At 34.2% G+C, this 19,049-nt stretch overlaps 2 protein-coding genes across 2 annotated transcripts; both read right to left on the minus strand.

Moving 5' to 3' along the window:
- Window positions 1–6,156: 6,156 nt before the first annotated feature.
- On the minus strand, window positions 6,157–11,486 carry LOC126718166 (meiosis-specific protein ASY1). Its single transcript, XM_050420252.1, has 22 exons — window positions 11,286–11,486; window positions 11,101–11,157; window positions 10,700–10,796; window positions 10,547–10,615; window positions 10,336–10,428; window positions 9,981–10,107; window positions 9,830–9,899; window positions 9,654–9,695; window positions 9,303–9,431; window positions 9,096–9,209; window positions 8,904–8,946; window positions 8,776–8,820; window positions 8,450–8,574; window positions 8,273–8,285; window positions 8,068–8,144; window positions 7,878–7,979; window positions 7,304–7,454; window positions 7,131–7,207; window positions 6,982–7,039; window positions 6,710–6,876; window positions 6,465–6,602; window positions 6,157–6,364 (listed from the first exon to the last, which is right to left on the minus strand). Exons 1-22 carry the CDS (start codon window positions 11,286–11,288, stop codon window positions 6,311–6,313), a joined length of 1,851 nt encoding a protein of 616 aa, XP_050276209.1. The 5' UTR covers window positions 11,289–11,486; the 3' UTR covers window positions 6,157–6,310.
- Window positions 11,487–12,853: 1,367 nt separating this feature from the next.
- LOC126718164 (uncharacterized) lies at window positions 12,854–18,720 on the minus strand. Its single transcript, XM_050420249.1, has 8 exons — window positions 18,578–18,720; window positions 18,416–18,485; window positions 17,023–17,304; window positions 15,489–15,625; window positions 15,241–15,337; window positions 14,518–15,063; window positions 13,783–14,120; window positions 12,854–13,507 (listed from the first exon to the last, which is right to left on the minus strand). The coding sequence occupies exons 3-8, from the start codon at window positions 17,177–17,179 to the stop codon at window positions 13,292–13,294; spliced, it is 1,491 nt and encodes a 496-aa protein (XP_050276206.1). The 5' UTR covers window positions 17,180–17,304; window positions 18,416–18,485; window positions 18,578–18,720; the 3' UTR covers window positions 12,854–13,291.
- Between the last annotated feature and the right edge of the window lie 329 nt (window positions 18,721–19,049).

Genomic DNA, 19,049 nt, shown 5'->3' on the forward strand with positions numbered 1-19,049 from the left:
AACAAAAGGATTTTCTAAAAGGTATATCAATGATGTGCGGAGATTATTTTTTGCGAAGAATAATAAGAAGAAAAAATATACAAGCGAATAGGGTTATAAAGTGTAAACAGGCTATAAATAAGCCAAATTGGCTAGAGTTTTAAAATTTCAATGTTATTCATTTAATTTTATGTCAAACACGATTCAAACTTGAGCCCATCAATAAGGTAGATTACAAAATATAGTTTGGTTCATTTTCTTCAAATAAGTTAAGCTTGTTCACTAGTTACTACCAACCATTTTTCCCCAATCATAGTGTAGGGATAAGGGCCCAAAATTGTATATTGGGCCTTGGCCCCTGGTCGAGGACGTGGTTGGTCTGAAGACGAGTAAACAGTGGTGAAGGTTTTAAGTTTAGAGTCCCATTAGTAGATTGCAAATGGAAAGGTCGGAGAAGATGGGCCAAGGAGGAGTATCTCCTCGGATAAACAAAGTACAGATCAAATGTATATCCTATTATTCAAGGTGACCTTCCAGAAAATTCCACCGATAGGGACGTGCATTATCAACGTACAAGAGGGATGGAAGCTCAGAAATATCTAAGGAAAGGCTGCTGCCACCGCATTAAATGCTCTACAGCTAACTTTCTGACTGCATTAATGTGGAGAAGACCCCTGAACAGTGTTGTCTTGGCTACCCCAACTCACAGAGGGTTTGAGAGGGTGTCCAATGAAACAAATACTCAAGTAGTGGCTTAGATGATCAACAAGTGTAGAGCCAAGATCGTTCAAAGGGAACTATATAATGTAAGAGACTCTCCATGGAGAAGGCGGGGAGAAATCAAAAGAGAAACACTGTAGCCATCTAGAACTGACTTTGTAATCACACTTGAAATAAATATATATAAGGATTGATCTCCTCGTACTGTGCCAATGACAATTTTCTTTAGCTTAGATCAGTTTATCTTCCTTTTCCTGTCTTCTAAATCCATTATACTGGTTGTCCAACTTGTTAAAACCCAGTTTTCCAACCCACTCTCTACAAATTCATTGTTTTGGGCTTTTTGGGCTTGAGTCCATCTATCTTTTGGGCTTAAGTGCTTCAAATCGGATCCTTACACATGGTATTAGTAAACACCATGAATAAAAATTTTACTCCTTCACAGATATATACTAATAATTAATAATTAAATTATAGTTGATATTTTATTATTTAAGTTAATTATATAAAATGATTTTTTTTTATGAACTAATAAAATTTAGATTCACTAACTTTTTATTATTAAAAATTATATTATAATTTTAACACAAAAAGAATTATTTATATTTCAATAAATTATAAATAATAATTTGGTATGTTATAAGCTTGTTTACAAACTTATACAATCAAATATCACATCTACATGAATAAGTGTGTATATATATATATATATATATTTATATTTATATTTATACATGTATAATATAAATATATAGTATTATATATAATTAAATTGTAACTCATATCCACAAACTCATTTACAAATACTTTTTTTTTTTATGTAACATTTACGAACACATTATTATATTTAAGTTTAACTTATTTAATAATTGAGTCAAAATTTGAGTTTGAATTTAACTTATTTATTATATATATATATATTATTGGACCTTAAACTTTTCATATGTACTTTGGATTATTTATAACCCTACAAACGAATTGCGAGTTCAAATTTCAGGGTCACGTCTTCCCATTTGGATTGTATAACTCTTTTTTGGTAATTTGATAGTTAAGAAAAGAAGTATTAAATCTGAATGTCTTATTTAGAAAAATAATATAATATCGTTGGACTTAAATCGTGTAATTGATTTTGGGTGCGTTTGAATTGACTTCAAACTGATTCCGGAAATGATTTTCCGGAAAATTCGGTGTTTGGCTGTCACGGAAAACGTTATTTTCCGGAAAATGATTTCCGGTTGACCATGAATTTTCCCTTTGACCACGGAAAATGATTTCTGCCTTCATTTTCACTTCAATTTACTTCCGGAAAAAGAGAGAGAGAGAGAGAGAGAGAGAGAGAGAAGAGAGAGCCCAGATCAGAGAGAGAGAGAGGGACGATCGCGCCGACGAGCGCACCGCGCCGACGAGCGGCGCGGTGCACGATCGCGATCGTCGATCGAGCGGCGCGATCGACGATCGCGATCGACGAGCTCGATCGCGCTCGTCTCTCGTCGATCGACGATCGCGATCGTTCGTCGATCGACGAGCGCCGCTCGTCAGACGCTCGTCGGACGCTCGTCGGACAAGCGTTTCGCCGGATTTGATGTATTTTCTGGTAATGATTTTACCGAATCAAACACCAAAATTAATTTTCCGTAAAATGAATTTTGTGACAGCCAAACACATGAAAACGTTTTCCTTTCCGAAAAATAGCATTTCCAGAAAATAGAATATTTTTCAGAAATGATTTTACGCGAACCAAACACACCTTTAGATCTAGGATAATTCACCAGTGGTCAATCTGTTGCTACTCTTTTATTTAAAAAGCAGGTTTATGACAAGACGTTTCCAAAACAAAAAGAAAAAGAAAGAGGGCTTATGACAAGACATTAAAGAATAAATAATACTGGGACTGCATTGGACATCATTGGCATATGGTCAACTAGATAAGATAAGATCTCCTGGATGTGATTTTATTTGGCGGTACGCCGGTAACAAATAATAATAATAATAATAATTTAGATAATTTATAACCTTATCCAGCGCGATTGGTATAATTCTATTGTAAATGCTAATCAGGGGGCCGTAGCCTGTTTTTGAAAATAAAACTATGGTTTTAAAATGTTTTTAGTTCTTCCAGAGGGTAGTTTCATTTTAGTCCTTAATTTTTTTCATAAGTTAAATGACAACAAGGATTAAATTGAAATGTATTTTAAAAAGTTAGAACTAAATTGACATATAAAATTTGCAAATTACCCAAACGGAACTGTAAAAAATATATTTAAATCTGAAATTAAAAGTATATATATCGGAAAACTATATAACTAGAATATGCTTTTCTAAATAACTTTTTTTAATTATTTTTTTGTTGATTAGCTTTTCTAAAGGATTGTTGTTTAATCAATTGACATATGTCACATTGTCACATATCACATATCAATCATTATTTGTTTTACATGAGCCACTTGTTTTGGCCGGCAAGAAAATGATAGTTTTACGATGTTCCTACTGTTTTTATTTTTTGGCTGACATGAAAATTCTCTAAAGCTTTAAGCTTTAGAGATTTTTCATGCTAAGGTTACTATGATATGCTTTTTAGTACAAAAGCTTGTAGATAAGGTGTAACATTTTATCAAAAAAAAAAAAAAAAAAAAAGGTATAACATGACACCGATGAGTGAATGTTATGTGATTTAATATATATATATATATAAAACCAAAGCCTTTGCTGACACCACAATTTTTCACGTCAGCACAATATTTAAAAAATAAAAAATAAATAAAAATTATAACTCCTCAAAACCCTAGCAATCTTACCCCTCTCTCAAGTTAAGAAATATAAAGCCACGGTTTCTACAAACTCTCTCTCTCTCCAGACGTAGGAAGCCGTAAAGCATTCAAGATCTACAAAACCCTAGCAACCTTACCCCTCTCTCAAGTTAAGAAATATAAAGTCACGGTTTCTACAAACTCTCTCTCTCCAGACGTAGGAAGCCCTAAAGCATTCAAGATCTGCAATACACGGTATAGATTTTAGCTTATAAAGTTCAGCTTTTGTAAGGTTAGTTTTGTTTATATATTAATTAATACATAGTACTTCGTTCACCATTGAATACTCATCTATATATATAAAAAACCGAAGCCTTTGCTGGTACCAAAATTTTCCACCAAAATTCTAACTGCGCTATCATAAAATATTATTATTAGTATGAATTTTATGGAGTTGCGGTGTTCAAGAATTAAACCAAAATTCTTTTAAATTATCTATAATATTTTGTCCTCTGAAAATTTTATCTCTTTGATTTTATTATATTGTGTTTCTTAAGCTATAAAGAGATTTTCTTTGGTTTCTGCAAACTCTCTCTCTCTCCAGATATAGGAAGCCCTAAACGCACGGTATAGCATTCAAAATCTACAACTCACGGTATAGATTTTAGCTTATAAAGTTCAGCTTTTGTAAGGTTAGTTTGTTTATATATTTAGTCTTTACGTTTAGGTTTAGGTTTAGGTTTAGGTTTTAAGAGATTTATATATTACTACTATGTGGCGGCTAAATTTCCCGTGACATCGGTTTTATGTTTTTAACCAAATACATCAGGAAAGCAAGAGAAGGCGCATAAATATTTAGTCCTTACGTTTAGGTTTAGGTTTAGGTTTAGGTTTTAAGAGATATATATATTACTACTATGTGGCTGAATTTCCCGTGATATCAGTTTTATGTTTTTTTTTTTTTTTTTTTTTTGTTTTATGTAAGGTTAGTTTGTTTACATCAGTTCTTTATCTCAAAGATAAGGCTTTTATTTCTACCGTAAGAACTATTTAGGTATGTATCCCTTGCAAGCACACATGAACTTAAATTGTCTTTTAATATATGCATGTTTTATTATATTTTAATAGTTTTCTCGTGCATCGCACGGGTTAACGACTAGTTTATATTTAATATACAAGCTAATAGATAAGGGGTAACATAACACCAAGTCACTGATGTAATAACTCAATAAGTGAATGCTATGTGATTTAATTTATATCAGGCCATTTAGGTAACAATCTAATAACCTTTTCAAAAAAAAAAATCTGATAACTTTGTACTTCCTAATTCCAGTTTATTAAAAAATTGAATTGGATAACCATGTGGCCTTGTCCCAACTGCACACGAGGATAAAAACATTTGTAATTATTAAAATTGAATTTCCTCAATTAACTTATTAGTAATTTAGTACATGTTTCATGTTTGTTACCATATTTTTAGTTTATTTGAATTATCAACAACTTTTTAAAGTTATACTTTTTCTAGGTACAACAATATATATATATTTTTTTAAGAAACAAACACATACAAAAAGAGTGGAAAAAAGGTTCTAATACAAAAACACATAACAACTCCACTCAAAAGTCATAGTAACTTTTAAGGGAGGATGAGACAAGTTATACTACATACAATACACTTTCTTAAATAATATGGAACAATTACTTTTTTTTTTTTTTGAGAAACAAACACACACACAAGAGAAAGAAAAAAAAATTCTAATACAAAAGCACACTATAATTTCACTTAAAAATCATAGTAACTTTTAATAGAGGAAGACATAATAATACTTTAACACAACTTATTATTTAAACCTCATAAATCAATGAAAACAAGCTCACCACATATTTATAAAGGTTGGACAAAAATTTTAAAAGTACTAATAATTGTCATAATTATTAAAAATAGAAAAATATATAATTTTTATTGAACTTTTCCCGTATTGCACGGGTTTTCTTTTATTTCTATAATCTCCACCTGTACAAATGCCTCGCGGCTCAACAAATTTTTAAATCAAACATGTCTCTCAAGATCACCATCTGGCATTAGTTACCAAAGATTCTCGGAAGAAATTCTTACCCTTCTCAAACGTCAGTCATATGACCTACAACTTCAAAATAAAATCTTGCCCTTCTCAACAAACGTTAGTTGTTCACATTTTGGGTCAACAACACGCCACTTTAACCTATGGTTCGGCATAGCTTACAGCATTAGCATTAGACTCTTAACCATTTTCATAGCTAATTTCTACCAATCCCAAGATTCCCAACACCATTTATGACATTTCCCATTATTTTTCAAGTAGCATATGCATAGTTCCATTGATGTTTCTTGTACTTTATACAATATGTTATCTTCTTGACTTGAAGTATACCTTGTCTGCAAGAATTATGGGCTCATGGATATTCCTACCTAGAGTTAATCAAAGCACAAATTGTCTGAAATACCACTGCCCTGTCAGCTGTTTCCATATGATTAAAAGGATCCAATATACCAAAAAGCACAGCACTGGAGATTGCATAATTGCATAGACCAATTCATATAACTCATCCATCATCACGCTAAGGCAAAAGAAAGAAATAAGACCATTTTTTTTTCGTGGACCACCCTACAATGGTAGCCTAGCTGATAAATTGCAAGTATATACGCCAAAGCATTCTCAGTACCACAAAGGACTTTTAAGGAGAAATGTAAATTGTCATGATTGTGACATTCTAGCTAAGGTCACAAAAAGTTACTTCATTAAATTCCACACATACAAGTGGAAAACAAAGTCATGAAACTATGGAGAAAATGCAATGTAGTAGCATCACATCTCCAAAGCATTTCAAGCAGCCTGAGATCTCTGGCGTTTCACATATTGAAGGATAGGCTCCCTAACCTACAAAAGAGAGAAGGTCACAATTCAATATATTAGACTGGTCCCGCATGAAAATAGTAAAAAACACCAACTGATTCCTTGGACGGAATTAAAAGCATACAGTGCTTGTTTTTCTTGATCGCCTTTCTTGACTGGACCTACTGCAGATAACTCCATCTACCTCACCATTGTAATTTGTGTTTCCATTTGCTCTGCCATTCTCGTACCCTGGCACAAAACTTTCTCTTGAAGCTACTGGCTGCTCAATTTACATAGTGAATTACTTATCAAGTGGCAGTGGGCCAATCCAATTGCAAGACATGTTAATGTTAATTGAAAAGAGTAGATGTTTCATTTCTACATTACCTCCACCCTACTTGTGGGGGTGTTTCCAGGCTCCTTTGTCTTTGAAATTGTCTGCTCACTCCTAATTGAGCCATTTTGATTTATTTCAGATCTCACTTTCATGCGTGTGAGATCTGATCCAATCGAGTGTAGGGCACCACAAGTGGACATGTCGTTGTAGTTGCTCCCTGAAATAAACAAAGCATGTTGTAGTGAAAAGTGCTATTATAAATATATATGGTAAAATCCGTGAAGCTGAACTTTAAGTAGAAAAAGAAACTTTGATCAGGTACCCATTTTCTGGAGCTCGACATAGCTGGATTTGTTATTTGGTTCATTAGTATCGATATCCTGTTCAATTTGAGGGGTCAAAGAAGAATTAGTACTGTTACATTCGAAGAAGATGCAGCTTTGAACAGAAAACTAAGTTTATGGATATTACCATGGCATCAGTGTTCAAAGCTTTCTTGACTTCTAGTAGCTTTTTCTTAGTCATTTCAGAATGGATCACACGCTTGCCTATGTTATAAAATAGATGAAAGAAAAGTAAATTGACTGCAATTTAATCCTGCAAATTTAAGCCAAGCACAAACTTTTCAATTGGGCTGCACAAACCTAGCCTTCTGCTGCCTTTTGCCTCAAGAAAACCATCTAGAGTCATTTTGTTGATTATTTTGCGCACAGTTGTTTGGTTAACTTCTCCTTCAAGCTTGCTTTGAAGCTTTGCCACAGTTACATAATTCATTGGAAGAGCATGATACAAAGCCTGAAAAATTAGACAAAGAAGTTGAGGAATGGCATAAAGAACAAAATTACTGGACACCTCTTATCTAACAGGGTCCCAACAATCTTAAAGAATAAGGAAAAGATTATCCTTATTTGATAATCAGAATTGACAATTTTGTTCTTTAAACCAATCAGAGAACTCGCAATGACCAAAAACTGAATGTATTTGGTGTCCATATGGCATAAACAGTCAATATGCCTTTGTTCTAACTGAATGTATTTGATGGACCATAGTTGTGGATACTGTTGGGAATGTTGCGGATCCTAAGGAAATCACTCTAAATATAAATACAAGAGTTCATGTAGAGTGTAGATGCGGGAAACACATACTAGTTCGCATTGTAGATGAGAAATCAGCTCCATAGACCACAAACTAAGGAAAACAGAATAAATTAAATCTTACCTTCATGTACATGCTATCTTCAACCAGGGGAACTTTGCCACCAAAAGGTGTTGTTTGACCATCCATTTCTTCTTTCACCGTTGTGAATTCATAGTCAGAATTCTAGTTTGTCAAAAAGAAAATAAGAATGAGCTGGCCAGATACAGATACAACCTTCAATATAATAAATGGGGAAAAATGATAAAACAACCTTTTGCTTGTTAATGGTGTAACTGTCCCTCCCAGTTTTTGAAAGAACACCTTCCTTCACAAGCTTTTCCATGATTTCTGAAATTCAGTTTAGATGGAATCAGAAGTGATTCAGTAACAAAAATTGCTAAGTAACGAAACTATGCAACACTAAATGCACTTATTCTTGTTCAAAAGCTTTAACAAGGATTAAAGCATCCAATTACCCTCGGTCAAAACCTGTTACAATAACAGAAAACACTATTATGAATATTACATAGATTGGGTACTATTATAAACTAGGGAAACATTAAGAATTGAAATTTAATCTAAGTAGCTAATTGCACTGACATTCATTCTTTCAACTGTTTGTCCAAAAGAGAACAAAAATCATAAGCCCTTACCATTGAGATGTCCGGGAAATTAGAGAGAATATCAGTAAAGTCAACAGTATCAATGTGACGATCGTTGATCCATTCCTTTACACGGGCCAATTGTTGTTCATCTTCCTCTGGGTCTTGAGTATCATCTGCACGTATAACAGGAATAGCCACACCCCAGTGATACGTCCATGAAACCGCAATTATCAGCCAGAAGATAAGAAAGAAAAGTGCAAAGAAACAATGTTAATGAATCTTTTACTATTCTTCAGGTTTATCTTTAAATTTATCACTCTCATTTCATATAAAAGTAGCTCTACCAACATAGAAATGTGTACTTGTAATGTTACCTTCATCTACCATGCCATTGTTATCTTCCCCTTGCTGATGTTTATCTGTCAAGAATACTATTGTTATTTCCAGTATAAACTCAAACGCAAACTATTTGCAAGTTGGAACATAGGGATAAAGTAATTACCAACTGGTGCAACTATATATTGATTTTCTTCCGAATGGTTGACCTGAAAGAAATAAACAAAATATTAGAGATTTTTTCAACTTAATTTCTATACCTGTACATGAAGATCAAGTCAGCTCCATTCAAGCTTAGTTGTATCCTCAATTCAGAGGGAAATGAAAACATAAAAATAGAGTAACATTGTCGGTTCACCTCACTGTCAGAATCAGAAGAGTCATCCTTTTGCACAGAATCAGCTCCTAAGCTCATTTCATCATCTTGAACATCTTCATTTTCATCCTCACAAGGATCTAGCACACTCTTAACCTGTACGCAAAACCATTTAAGACAAAATTTAGCTCTGAAATATGAACCATTGATCCCAAATATCAAGTCGATCCTGCAATCTTATTCCCTTACCTTGAGAGCTAATACAAGATGCTTGCTGTTCACGTTCCCAACCTCCATTCTCAAAGGATTTTTGGTCCATGGATTACGAGCTTCTTCTTCTGTGCAGCCTTTGAAGAACGGAGGCTCATAATCCGCAGGCTGCAAGGGCAAAAGACCAAAATGTACATGCAGCTTCCATTCATTACAAAAATATACAAAATTCTCGAATGCCACAATTATGTTTAACCAGTCCAACACATTCGAAAACCACAGGAGTTACAAGTTTATGGAATTTCCACATTTAAAAAAGGTCACTCATAACTGCATAACTAGCTTCCTAATCTAAAACTGAATTATAAGAAAACATTGAAAAGAACTTACCGTCACATCATCATAATAAAGCAGCTTCATCAGAATAGTACGCTGAAACAAAAATAATACCAAACACCATACAATCACTTCACCAATATAGTCAAAATCTCATAGAATCTCACATAATCAATATGCACAAAACTTTTTGTCATACAATAATTAGTCTTGTAACCGATTTCATTTACCTCTTCGGGCATCCTATCCAGAGTTCTCATCAACTGAACCAATGTCCGAACCATCTTACAAGCCGAACTCCTAAAAATGTGTAAATTCAAAAACCAAAGCCAAAAAACACGAGAATGGAAATTGTTTTTTCTAGTCCAATATATTAATTACCTCATCTGGTTCGGAGTAATTTCATTCGAGGAGTTATGCCTGAATGTTCCACCCTTTTTCTTGTTACCGGTACGACTGATATCCAGTGAAACCTCCTGGCTATCGGAATTTGAGTAACTGAAAGAAACTGCAGCAGCATATACATTCATAATAATATATTAATCTTCTGAATTTTATCCTATATAACTAGTTTTGAGCACAATACAGTTATTTCCAGTAACAAAATCAGTGAGATCTCTCACTAAATGCAATATTGTGTTATGATCTGGTGCTAAGGCAAGAGTGCTAGAGCTCTCAACCAGAATTTGACACGCGTCAAGTATGACGAATCAGATGAAGATGATCGAAACCTTACATGCATATTCCTCAAGCATTGGTCCGTCAATTGCCTCACAAATGCAGAACAAAAGCGTTTTCAGATACTTCTTCTGCAATGCATCGTATACACCTGCAAAAGCCGCATATATAAATAATCCAATAAATAATCCAATCACACACACACACACACACATGTATATAGATCCTCTTTCAGATCAAGAGGATCTGTGTAGAGTCTGTAGACATACCTTTTTCCATCCAATCAATGAGTCTGCGAGACTCTGCATCCATTGGCATGAGCTTTTTGATCTTCATCTCTGAAAATGACGTCATAATTCCATTGAAAATCATTAACAGATATTTGAATTTAGAGAGAGAGAATCAGACTAAGAAAAGCTTACCTAAAGCAGGAACAGACTTATCGTTGAAGTACTTCTCAGGAAATAGGCCTCTGATGTAACTAATATTGAATATAGCAATTCGGAGCAGATTCCTCGTCTGTTTCAAATTTCAATTAGCATAACACAACCATTAAATTTCTCGATCTTAAATCTCTAAGATCTAGCAAAAAATGAAATGAGAAATAATTTCCATTTGTTTGAACCAAATTTTACATGGAGTACTCGAAACAGAGTATGAAGTAACGAAAAATAATTATATGGATTTTCTAAAAGAAAATTGAATCTGAGTACATAAACAAGGAAAATATGCTCAGATGTAAATTTCTCCTAAATAAATTCAAATGTGATTGTCCGTAATTGAAGTTGAAAGACAGAAAAATCGGAATTCTAATGATGATTACCAGAAGAAGCGAGTCCTGCTCAGTGATTTCAGCTTCCTTCACTTTCTGTGCTACAACCTGAGGAAAACGATTACGTTACAGTGAGATTCTGAAGCGAATGATCAATTGGAACGATTAGAGAGAAGAAGAAGAAGAAGAAGAAGAAGAAGAAGAAAGCAATAGTTTAGAGAGTTTTCTCGGCTCACCATGGCTTCAACGCCTTTTTTCAGAGAGAATTGAGATCGGAGCGAGAGAGACTGAGAGAGAAAAAGCTGAGAGCGTTTTCTTTGAAAATTTGAATCTGAGTAACCAAATGAAAATGTGGCGGGAGGTGAATGAGGAATTGGGGGAATTTATAGACCGTTGTAACTTCCACAAGGAGGTTGAGTCGTGGTGGGCCCTACTCCGTGCTGGCACGGCACGTGTACGTAGAGTTTGTTAGGCCTCTTCACACGCTTCCCCTCTCTCTCTCCCTCTCTCACAACCATTTTTTTCCTTTAAAATGAAATAGTAATTTCTATTGGGAACTCGGTGTTTCTTGTTTGTGAACCAGTGAAAGTAAATAAAATTTGGAATTGTTTGTGAACTAGTGAAAGTAAATAAAATTTGGAAAAAAAGACCTATTACACACTTGTGGATTGTAGATCACACAAGTGGTGAGTCAAACTCACGGTTTCAATTTTTAATATGTGAGTTAAATTCACGATTTCAGTGTTATTATCTATTTGTGTGCATCTACTCAAGTGTGTAATAAATAGACAAAGTTTCTTTTCAAACTTCTTATATATCTCTTTTTTTGTGTGAATTTTGAAAACCTAAATGTTGAACTACATATTCCTTGTGTTCTTGACATTCATATCAAATTTTGTTCAAAGAGGATGTTATTTATTTTTCAATCAATAAACTTATTTTTTATACACAATTTTAGAGCACAAAAACTTAAAATATTAACATTTATTTGATGCCCTAGCATTTTATTTTTGATCTTCTTGAAATTTTTTAAGCGCGAAATATATAATAAAAACATGCAATCTAACGGTTAGATTTTGAAAATTCACACTCAATATAAAGATATATGAGGAGTCTGTAGTATTTTTTTATTCCTAATACACGGATATAATTTGTTACCCTTTTAATCAGCTGGAGCTTAAAATTTAAAATTGAGAGAGAGAGAGAGAGAGTGTGGCACAATGTCTAATACAACATGGGCCAAATGCACCAACCCAATTTCCAAGTCAAGTTAAAAGGGCATGGATGAGAACTGAGAAGCACTCATTTGAGGGGCCGAGCACGCGACTTTTGAATCTTGACACACATATGCAATCAATTTCACTTATAACCGTATAAGCTTAAGCACAGCAACAAGGTTTTTTTTTTTTTTTTTTTTGCCTCCATTTAATTAGACAATATTTGGGAGATTCAAATTCAAACTATTTTTGCATACTTAATCCCCAAAGCCAAAAAAAAAGCAGTTGATGTTATTAGGAAAGCTTATCAAGAACACCTTTCTGCCCGGTCAGCCTACAAATCCGCCATAGCTACTATTTGGTCTAAACCTCCTCTCAGCTGGATTAAAAATAACTTTGATGTTATCAAGCTCCATTGGACTTCTTTTCGCAATTGGACCCTTAACCATCTCTTCTCTTCTTGACTGATTTTTCCACCCAAAAGTGAGAAATGGGTCCGGGACTCTCGGGCCCTTCTTTTGTCCAATATATTATCTCAATTATCCAAAAAAAAGAGGCACAATATGGCTTCTCTCGTTTCATCTAAGTTAAAATAAATTGGCATCAGATACTAATTTGATTATCTCAATTATCCAATCATGATAAGAATTCTAATTAAACTGCATGAGGGCTTGCAGTTTATAATACAACAATTGGTGTCACTATTATTAAAATTCCATCCCCTCTTCCCCTCCTAAAGCCAAGTTTTCATTTCTATCATCACCTGCCCACGGAATACATATTTGAGTCTAGTAAGTAGTAAGATTACTTATTCCCAGACTAATTTTATCCATTAAGCATGCCTGCATGCCATCTTTGTTGTATAAATTGTTGATTGTATCCTCAAATGATATCCCCCTCTTTCTTCTTGAAACACAACCTAACTTAATAAAATACAATGGTGTTCCAGAACGGACAAATGATACAGAAGAAAAGCCAGAACAAAGGGCAACAAACATTTAGAGCTCAAATTCACATTTGAAGGCTCATCTTTCAAACGGGTCTCCTCTATTTGAGTTTAGAGGATAAGCTGCAGCTGCAATTTTCTCCCGAAGGTTGAATTTCTTTGCTATCAGTGGCCGAACATCTTCGACTCCTACCAAACTCTCCAAAAAAGGAAGTAATAAAAGCAGTTCCTTATCTGAACGATCATCAAACCAGCTTTCAATTGGAATTCCATTGTCAACTTGGAAGCCAAATGCCTAAGAGAAAGTCAACATACTTGTTAAGAAATTAAGATTTCCAATTATTTATATTACATAAAATAAATCCCATGTCAAGGATGCACAACTGGCACTATCCCAATGTTGAATTCTCATTAACAAAAAAAGGGGGTGGGGGGGATCATAAGTTGATGATATTCACTTCTTGGAGTATTATCTATAGAAAGTAACAGGTTTCAAGTTTATCAGCTATGCTGAAGCAGGCACTCTTCATGTTCATTTATTTCATGCAGAAGAGAGAGCTAAGACAGTACCTGTGGAGAATTGTCAATTATGATTACACGTGACAAATCACGACCAAGAATTGTCAAATCTTTGAGGTAATTCCCATCCACATAAACACAGGAGTCACGGTAAACACGATGACGGAATACCTTCCTCTTTGGATCAAGTACATTAAGTAGCTGCTCTGCATAAATACTTTGACTAGCTGTAAATATAATAATCTCAAAAACGCTGGAAACTCTCTCCAAGAAATCTCTGAGATGAGGACGGCATCGAACATAAACTGTATGCTCCTGGAGGTTAAAATTTACAGGAAAAGTGAAGTCTGCATCATCACAAGGTTCTAGTGTGGAGTGCACCAAAGTTTCTGCAAATCAAGGCCACTCTCAGCACACAAGCTCAGATTTCCAAAGTTCAAGCAATTCCCTCAACAAGCAAAATCAGTTCAAGAACAGGGTAAAATATCTATATTTTTTAAAAAATAATATAGAAACGTTGACTTTTGGCCCCCAAAATATCAAGGTGGGTTGTGAAAATAAGGCTGATTGGCTACTGTAGTTCAGTTCTAAACATCAACCTGATCAAGCATCATATTGCAGGAAACTAGAAGCAGTTGCTGCTTATTGATGTTCCATCCATCACTTAATGGGAGATAAATGGCAGAAACCTAAAAATAATGAAAACTAAAAATACACACTACAAGACTCAACGTGAAAATAATAATGAAGGTGACATATTATATATAACTATTTCAATTTTCTTACCATCCAAGTCCAAAACAAGTGTAGTAGGAGGGCAACTCCGCGTTTGTTTCGGTAGCAGCATAGGCCGAAAAGTTGGGACAACTGCTGACAAGTCTGGTAAGTTTTTTATGAAAAAATAAGGATCAAAGTCATCAAATTCCTCATATTGATCATCCTCCACATAAACATCAGCTGACATAGAATCTTGACCATGCTCATCAATGCATTCAAGCTTAGAATTTTTCATGGCAAGATATATAGCTGAAACTTCAGATGAGAGATTTGCTCCCTCCGAATCCGCATTACAACAAGAATCTATGGTATTTCTACCTACAGTATGTGTCTGATCAAAGCTCTGCGAATTAAAATTTTTTGTATCTATATCCATATCATCAGGGAATGTTACTGAAGTTACTGCATTCTCAGTGTAATTCTTCTCTTTCCCAACAATGGGTTCAGAAATTTCTTGACCAATATGAACATTCAACACATTATTCTGGGAGTATTCCATTTCATGATCTTGATGATATTTCTGGTCTCCACTTCCAAAGTATTTCACAAAATCAACTAGAAAGGGGGAAAAAAAGTTAATAATGTATAGTGAACACACAGCTCAAACTGAAAGAATATACACTAAGATCTGTATAGCATTATTTTTGGACAAGCCTCTTAGCAATTATTTAAGGGAAGCAAAGAAGCACAATTACATTTTAAAAAATTAAAGAACCAATTCTAATAATCTACCTCCATTGGTGATTTCCCCTCCAGCATGTTTAGAAATGTGAAACGATGGAGAAAATATGGTTCCCATCATGCGATGAGCAGTTTCCTCATTGCCACTCTGCAATATGATTTAAGAAGTGTTGCAAGAGAATCTTAGATATTTCATGAAGCACTCACATTAATCATCCCATTATGTTTTTAAAAGAGAGCATGCCATCAAACACCAAGACATGCCCATGCAAACACACATGGTATGGCTGAATAATTACCTTACATTCCATAGAAGCACCATTAATCACATCAGGCCCCAAACAAACATCGGAAGCCTCATTATGCAACAACTCATACTTAGCATTCAAATTTGTTTCCACAACAGGCTCCCTCTTCTTCTTGGGAAGAGCTCCAGCTGAAGTTATGGAGGGAAAATGACAATTACATTTACTTCATAAGGGAAAGATTTTTTCTTTTAAAATTTTTGAAAAAGGTGCACTGAAATAAAAGATACCATCATCTGAAACTTATGCTGATATAGTCATCTAAATCAGTTCTACTGAACTTGATTAGAGAGCTAAACATCATCAACATTCCCTAATTGTGCAGAACAGTGTATTTACCAACTAATATATTGCATTGTGGTTGTTACTATTGTACAAATTACAAACTCCTGATTGAACATATTACAGGACATAAATAATATGTTTAATTTTACTAAGTCTCACTGTGTGTAAATTCTATGTTTTATATTAAACAGTTTGTTACCAAAAATTTAACACCCATTATTTTTGGAGAGGTTGGTTTCCAAACTTTAATGCGACCTATTGCTTTCGGGGGAAGGTACTTGCCCACACACCAAGGCCCAACCTAGGATTATAATTCTATAACAACTTTAAAAAAATGGTAGTCTTTCCCCTTTTTTTTTCGCCCGTCTCTTTTCTTTTCTTTTCTTTTTAATGGTAAGTTACACACGCACCCAATGGGTCTTGAACCCACAATCTCACCATCCCCCTAGAACTTATAAGGGTAGGAGGTTCTAGTTGAGAAGGGCCCTCTTCTTTTATTATCTTAGATAAACGATACAAGAATGGTCCAAACAGGATACTTTATACGACAGACAAGCAAACAAAACAACATAAATATAGACATTTCAAAAGTTTGTCATATAATGGATATTTTGCCAATGACAGTGAAATTCTAAAAATGTAATTGTACTTTTACATGTAAAAGCAGGTGGTTTATCACAGTTTCTTGTTATTACAAAGACTGATAACACCAAACATCACATTATTTTTCTAGGGAGGAGTGGGTAGTTGTTATGATTTCAACTTTGATGTAATATAGGATAAATATGTACAACCAACTTGTAACACTATTCACATGCGATCATGAATACCCACAAACATTTTAGGTACTAATATATGAAACTAAAAGTAAAAACCAATTAATTTCAAAGAGAAAATTCAACTTCTTCTTTTTTTTCATATAATTGAGAAAATTCAACTTAAGCTAACAATACATGACATGAAAAAAATAAAAAAGAATATATATAAGAAAACCAGTATTGATACATGATATGATACTTGGAATACTGCTCCAGTAGGACCAGCATAAGTTAGAGCACTTCAATACTCAGTGTATGAAGTGAAGGACGGCTCATAATGAACCATTTGTGAAACTTTTGACCTCCTACTATAAAAACTTAAGAAAGCTACATAAACTATTATTGTAATAAGCTTTTCCAGACGTACAAACATGCACAATTTTTTCCCAAGGTTATAATGAACAAGTAGGAAGATAACAACTTACCTTGTTTCTGCTTTCTAGCTGAAGATGTAATCAAGTCCTTAACTTTTACTTCTACAGCTTGAACTTTTTCAGAGACCTTCTGCTGAGCTCTTGTAACCCTAGAACTGACATTCTCTCGAGCAGCACTCCTTCCAGGATTTTTTTTCTTTGTTTGCATTTCTATGTTGGGAACAACTCCTCAATCTTGAGAAAGTTATTGATACCAACTTGGCTTAAGTAGAAGTGCAGAACAATTGAAAATACAGTTCCTCAACAGAATCTCCTCTTTTTTTGTGATAACATCTGCCAGACAACAGCAGCCAAGGATAGTAAACCCACCAAATATGTGTGAGATTAAACAGAGTATGGTTCAAATGTTTGCAATAACAAAATTAAAGAAAAATTCTAGGGATTCTCCAGACATGCTGAATGGTAAAAACCACATTCTATACATGCAAAAATTCATCAGATCGAAGGTAGGGTGGAAAAATATGATCCACCACCTCTCACTATCAATAAAGATTAGTGTGTGCCGCACATAGCACGCTATGTACACACTTGTAAAGAAATGAAAGTTTATTGACTAAGAGTGATCAACACCATGGTATAATGAACATTAATATCCCAATAGCTATGGCTTAGAAAATTTTAAAATACATATATATATAAATAAATAATTTCATAAATTCATTTTCATTAGCAGCATGACATTAGCTAAAGCTCGAATCTTTATGATCTCTACAGCAGATTTTCCACATTCATTTGACAATACTACATATGGCCTCTTGATAAATAGATTTCAGCAGCATCCCTTACTGGGTAAAAACAATTGACAAGAATAGAGATAGCCCTTCTATAACTTTACAAGCACATAATGACATATAGACCAGATTCAATTTCAAGTAATATGCACTCGATTCTGTAACAAGGAAACCATTTGGCTTGCCCAGAATTTGTTAAATCCATTCATGAATTCAGAAACACACAACTCTCTAATTTTTCCATGCTTATAATATAGACCCATTAAACAGAACCTAGAGCTTTAAAATTAACTTCTTATGAAAACAAAGCTCAAAATTAACAGTCACATGATCATTAATCAGTAACCATAAACTAAAAGCTTAAACCCAAAACCCTAAAAATCACAACACTTTCAAAATCACTAGCTCAGATAGAATCAAAACAGCAAACCCACAAACAAATTAACGGAACCCATAACCACTAAACGCCATATCAGCATCAAATTCGAGAAACCAATACAATGAAGAATCATAAAATCACAACCAAGCTGTGCACAATAACTGAGCAAAACCCTAAAAGTAAAAAAACTTCATGAAACACAAAATCGAGACCAGAAAACAACAACTAGAGCTACAGCTAGAGCTAAAAGCAACTAAAAGTCAAGAATTGGTACCTGATACAGAATCAAATGGAAATGAAGACCATAAAAAGCTGAGATCGCAGTAACTTTTTTTTTTTTTTTCCTGTGATAAGAACAAAATGGAACGGTAAATTAGTTCACAGGAAATGAGAGAGAAGTGAAACTTGAAGAACTAAAACCCTAGATTTTGTTTACCTGTGTGAGCAGGGACTTCGCTTTGGAGTGTTCGGAGGTTTTTCCCTCCAAAGGTTGGGAAAATGAGAGGGAAAATTATGAGGGATCGAAAATTATTTTTGTCTGAAAAAAAAGGAGGATTCCAGGATAAAATAATATATTACGGGAAATTATTTTCTAAGAAGAATTTTGTTTTCCTTGATTTGAAAAAGTTTCTTACTAACGGGCCTGTAAGCAATTACGTACTCGCATAGATGTTTACTCGCTCTTCTAGTGGCCACGTGTTGTACTTAGCAAGACGATTAGGCAAAGGTGTGGAATGTGGATTAAAGGTAGCGAGTATTACTGGTTTTAGTATACGTGAGAGTAAAGAAAGAGTGTCTATTTTGTTTTACATTTGAAAGAAGGGTTATTTTGTCCGTTGGAGGACTGGGTTTGCCTTAATTTATTTTTCAAAAGGAACTCTATTTCTTGAAAATTTTAGTGGGAACCG

Source organism: Quercus robur, chromosome 3 (genome assembly GCF_932294415.1).
Source record: "Quercus robur chromosome 3, dhQueRobu3.1, whole genome shotgun sequence".
Classification (NCBI taxonomy): Eukaryota; Viridiplantae; Streptophyta; class Magnoliopsida; order Fagales; family Fagaceae; genus Quercus; species Quercus robur.

Excerpts from the sequence above, each read along its gene's own strand:
- LOC126718166 (XM_050420252.1), bottom strand. Across the intron at positions 9,432-9,653 it reads TTTATTATGATGATGTGACG|CCTGCGGATTATGAGCCTCC; the intron begins GTAAGTTCTTTT and ends TTGCCCTTGCAG. Across the intron at positions 6,877-6,981 it reads TGTCGAGCTCCAGAAAATGG|GGAGCAACTACAACGACATG; the intron begins GTACCTGATCAA and ends TGTTTATTTCAG.
- LOC126718164 (XM_050420249.1), bottom strand. The coding sequence starts at position 17,179 with ATGCAAACAAAGAAAAAAAATCCTGGAAGGAGTGCTGCTCGAGAGAAT. Across the intron at positions 14,121-14,517 it reads ACTTGTTTTGGACTTGGATG|AAACTTTGGTGCACTCCACA; the intron begins GTAAGAAAATTG and ends CTTGATTTGCAG. Across the intron at positions 13,508-13,782 it reads TAATTGACAATTCTCCACAG|GCATTTGGCTTCCAAGTTGA; the intron begins GTACTGTCTTAG and ends ACTTTCTCTTAG.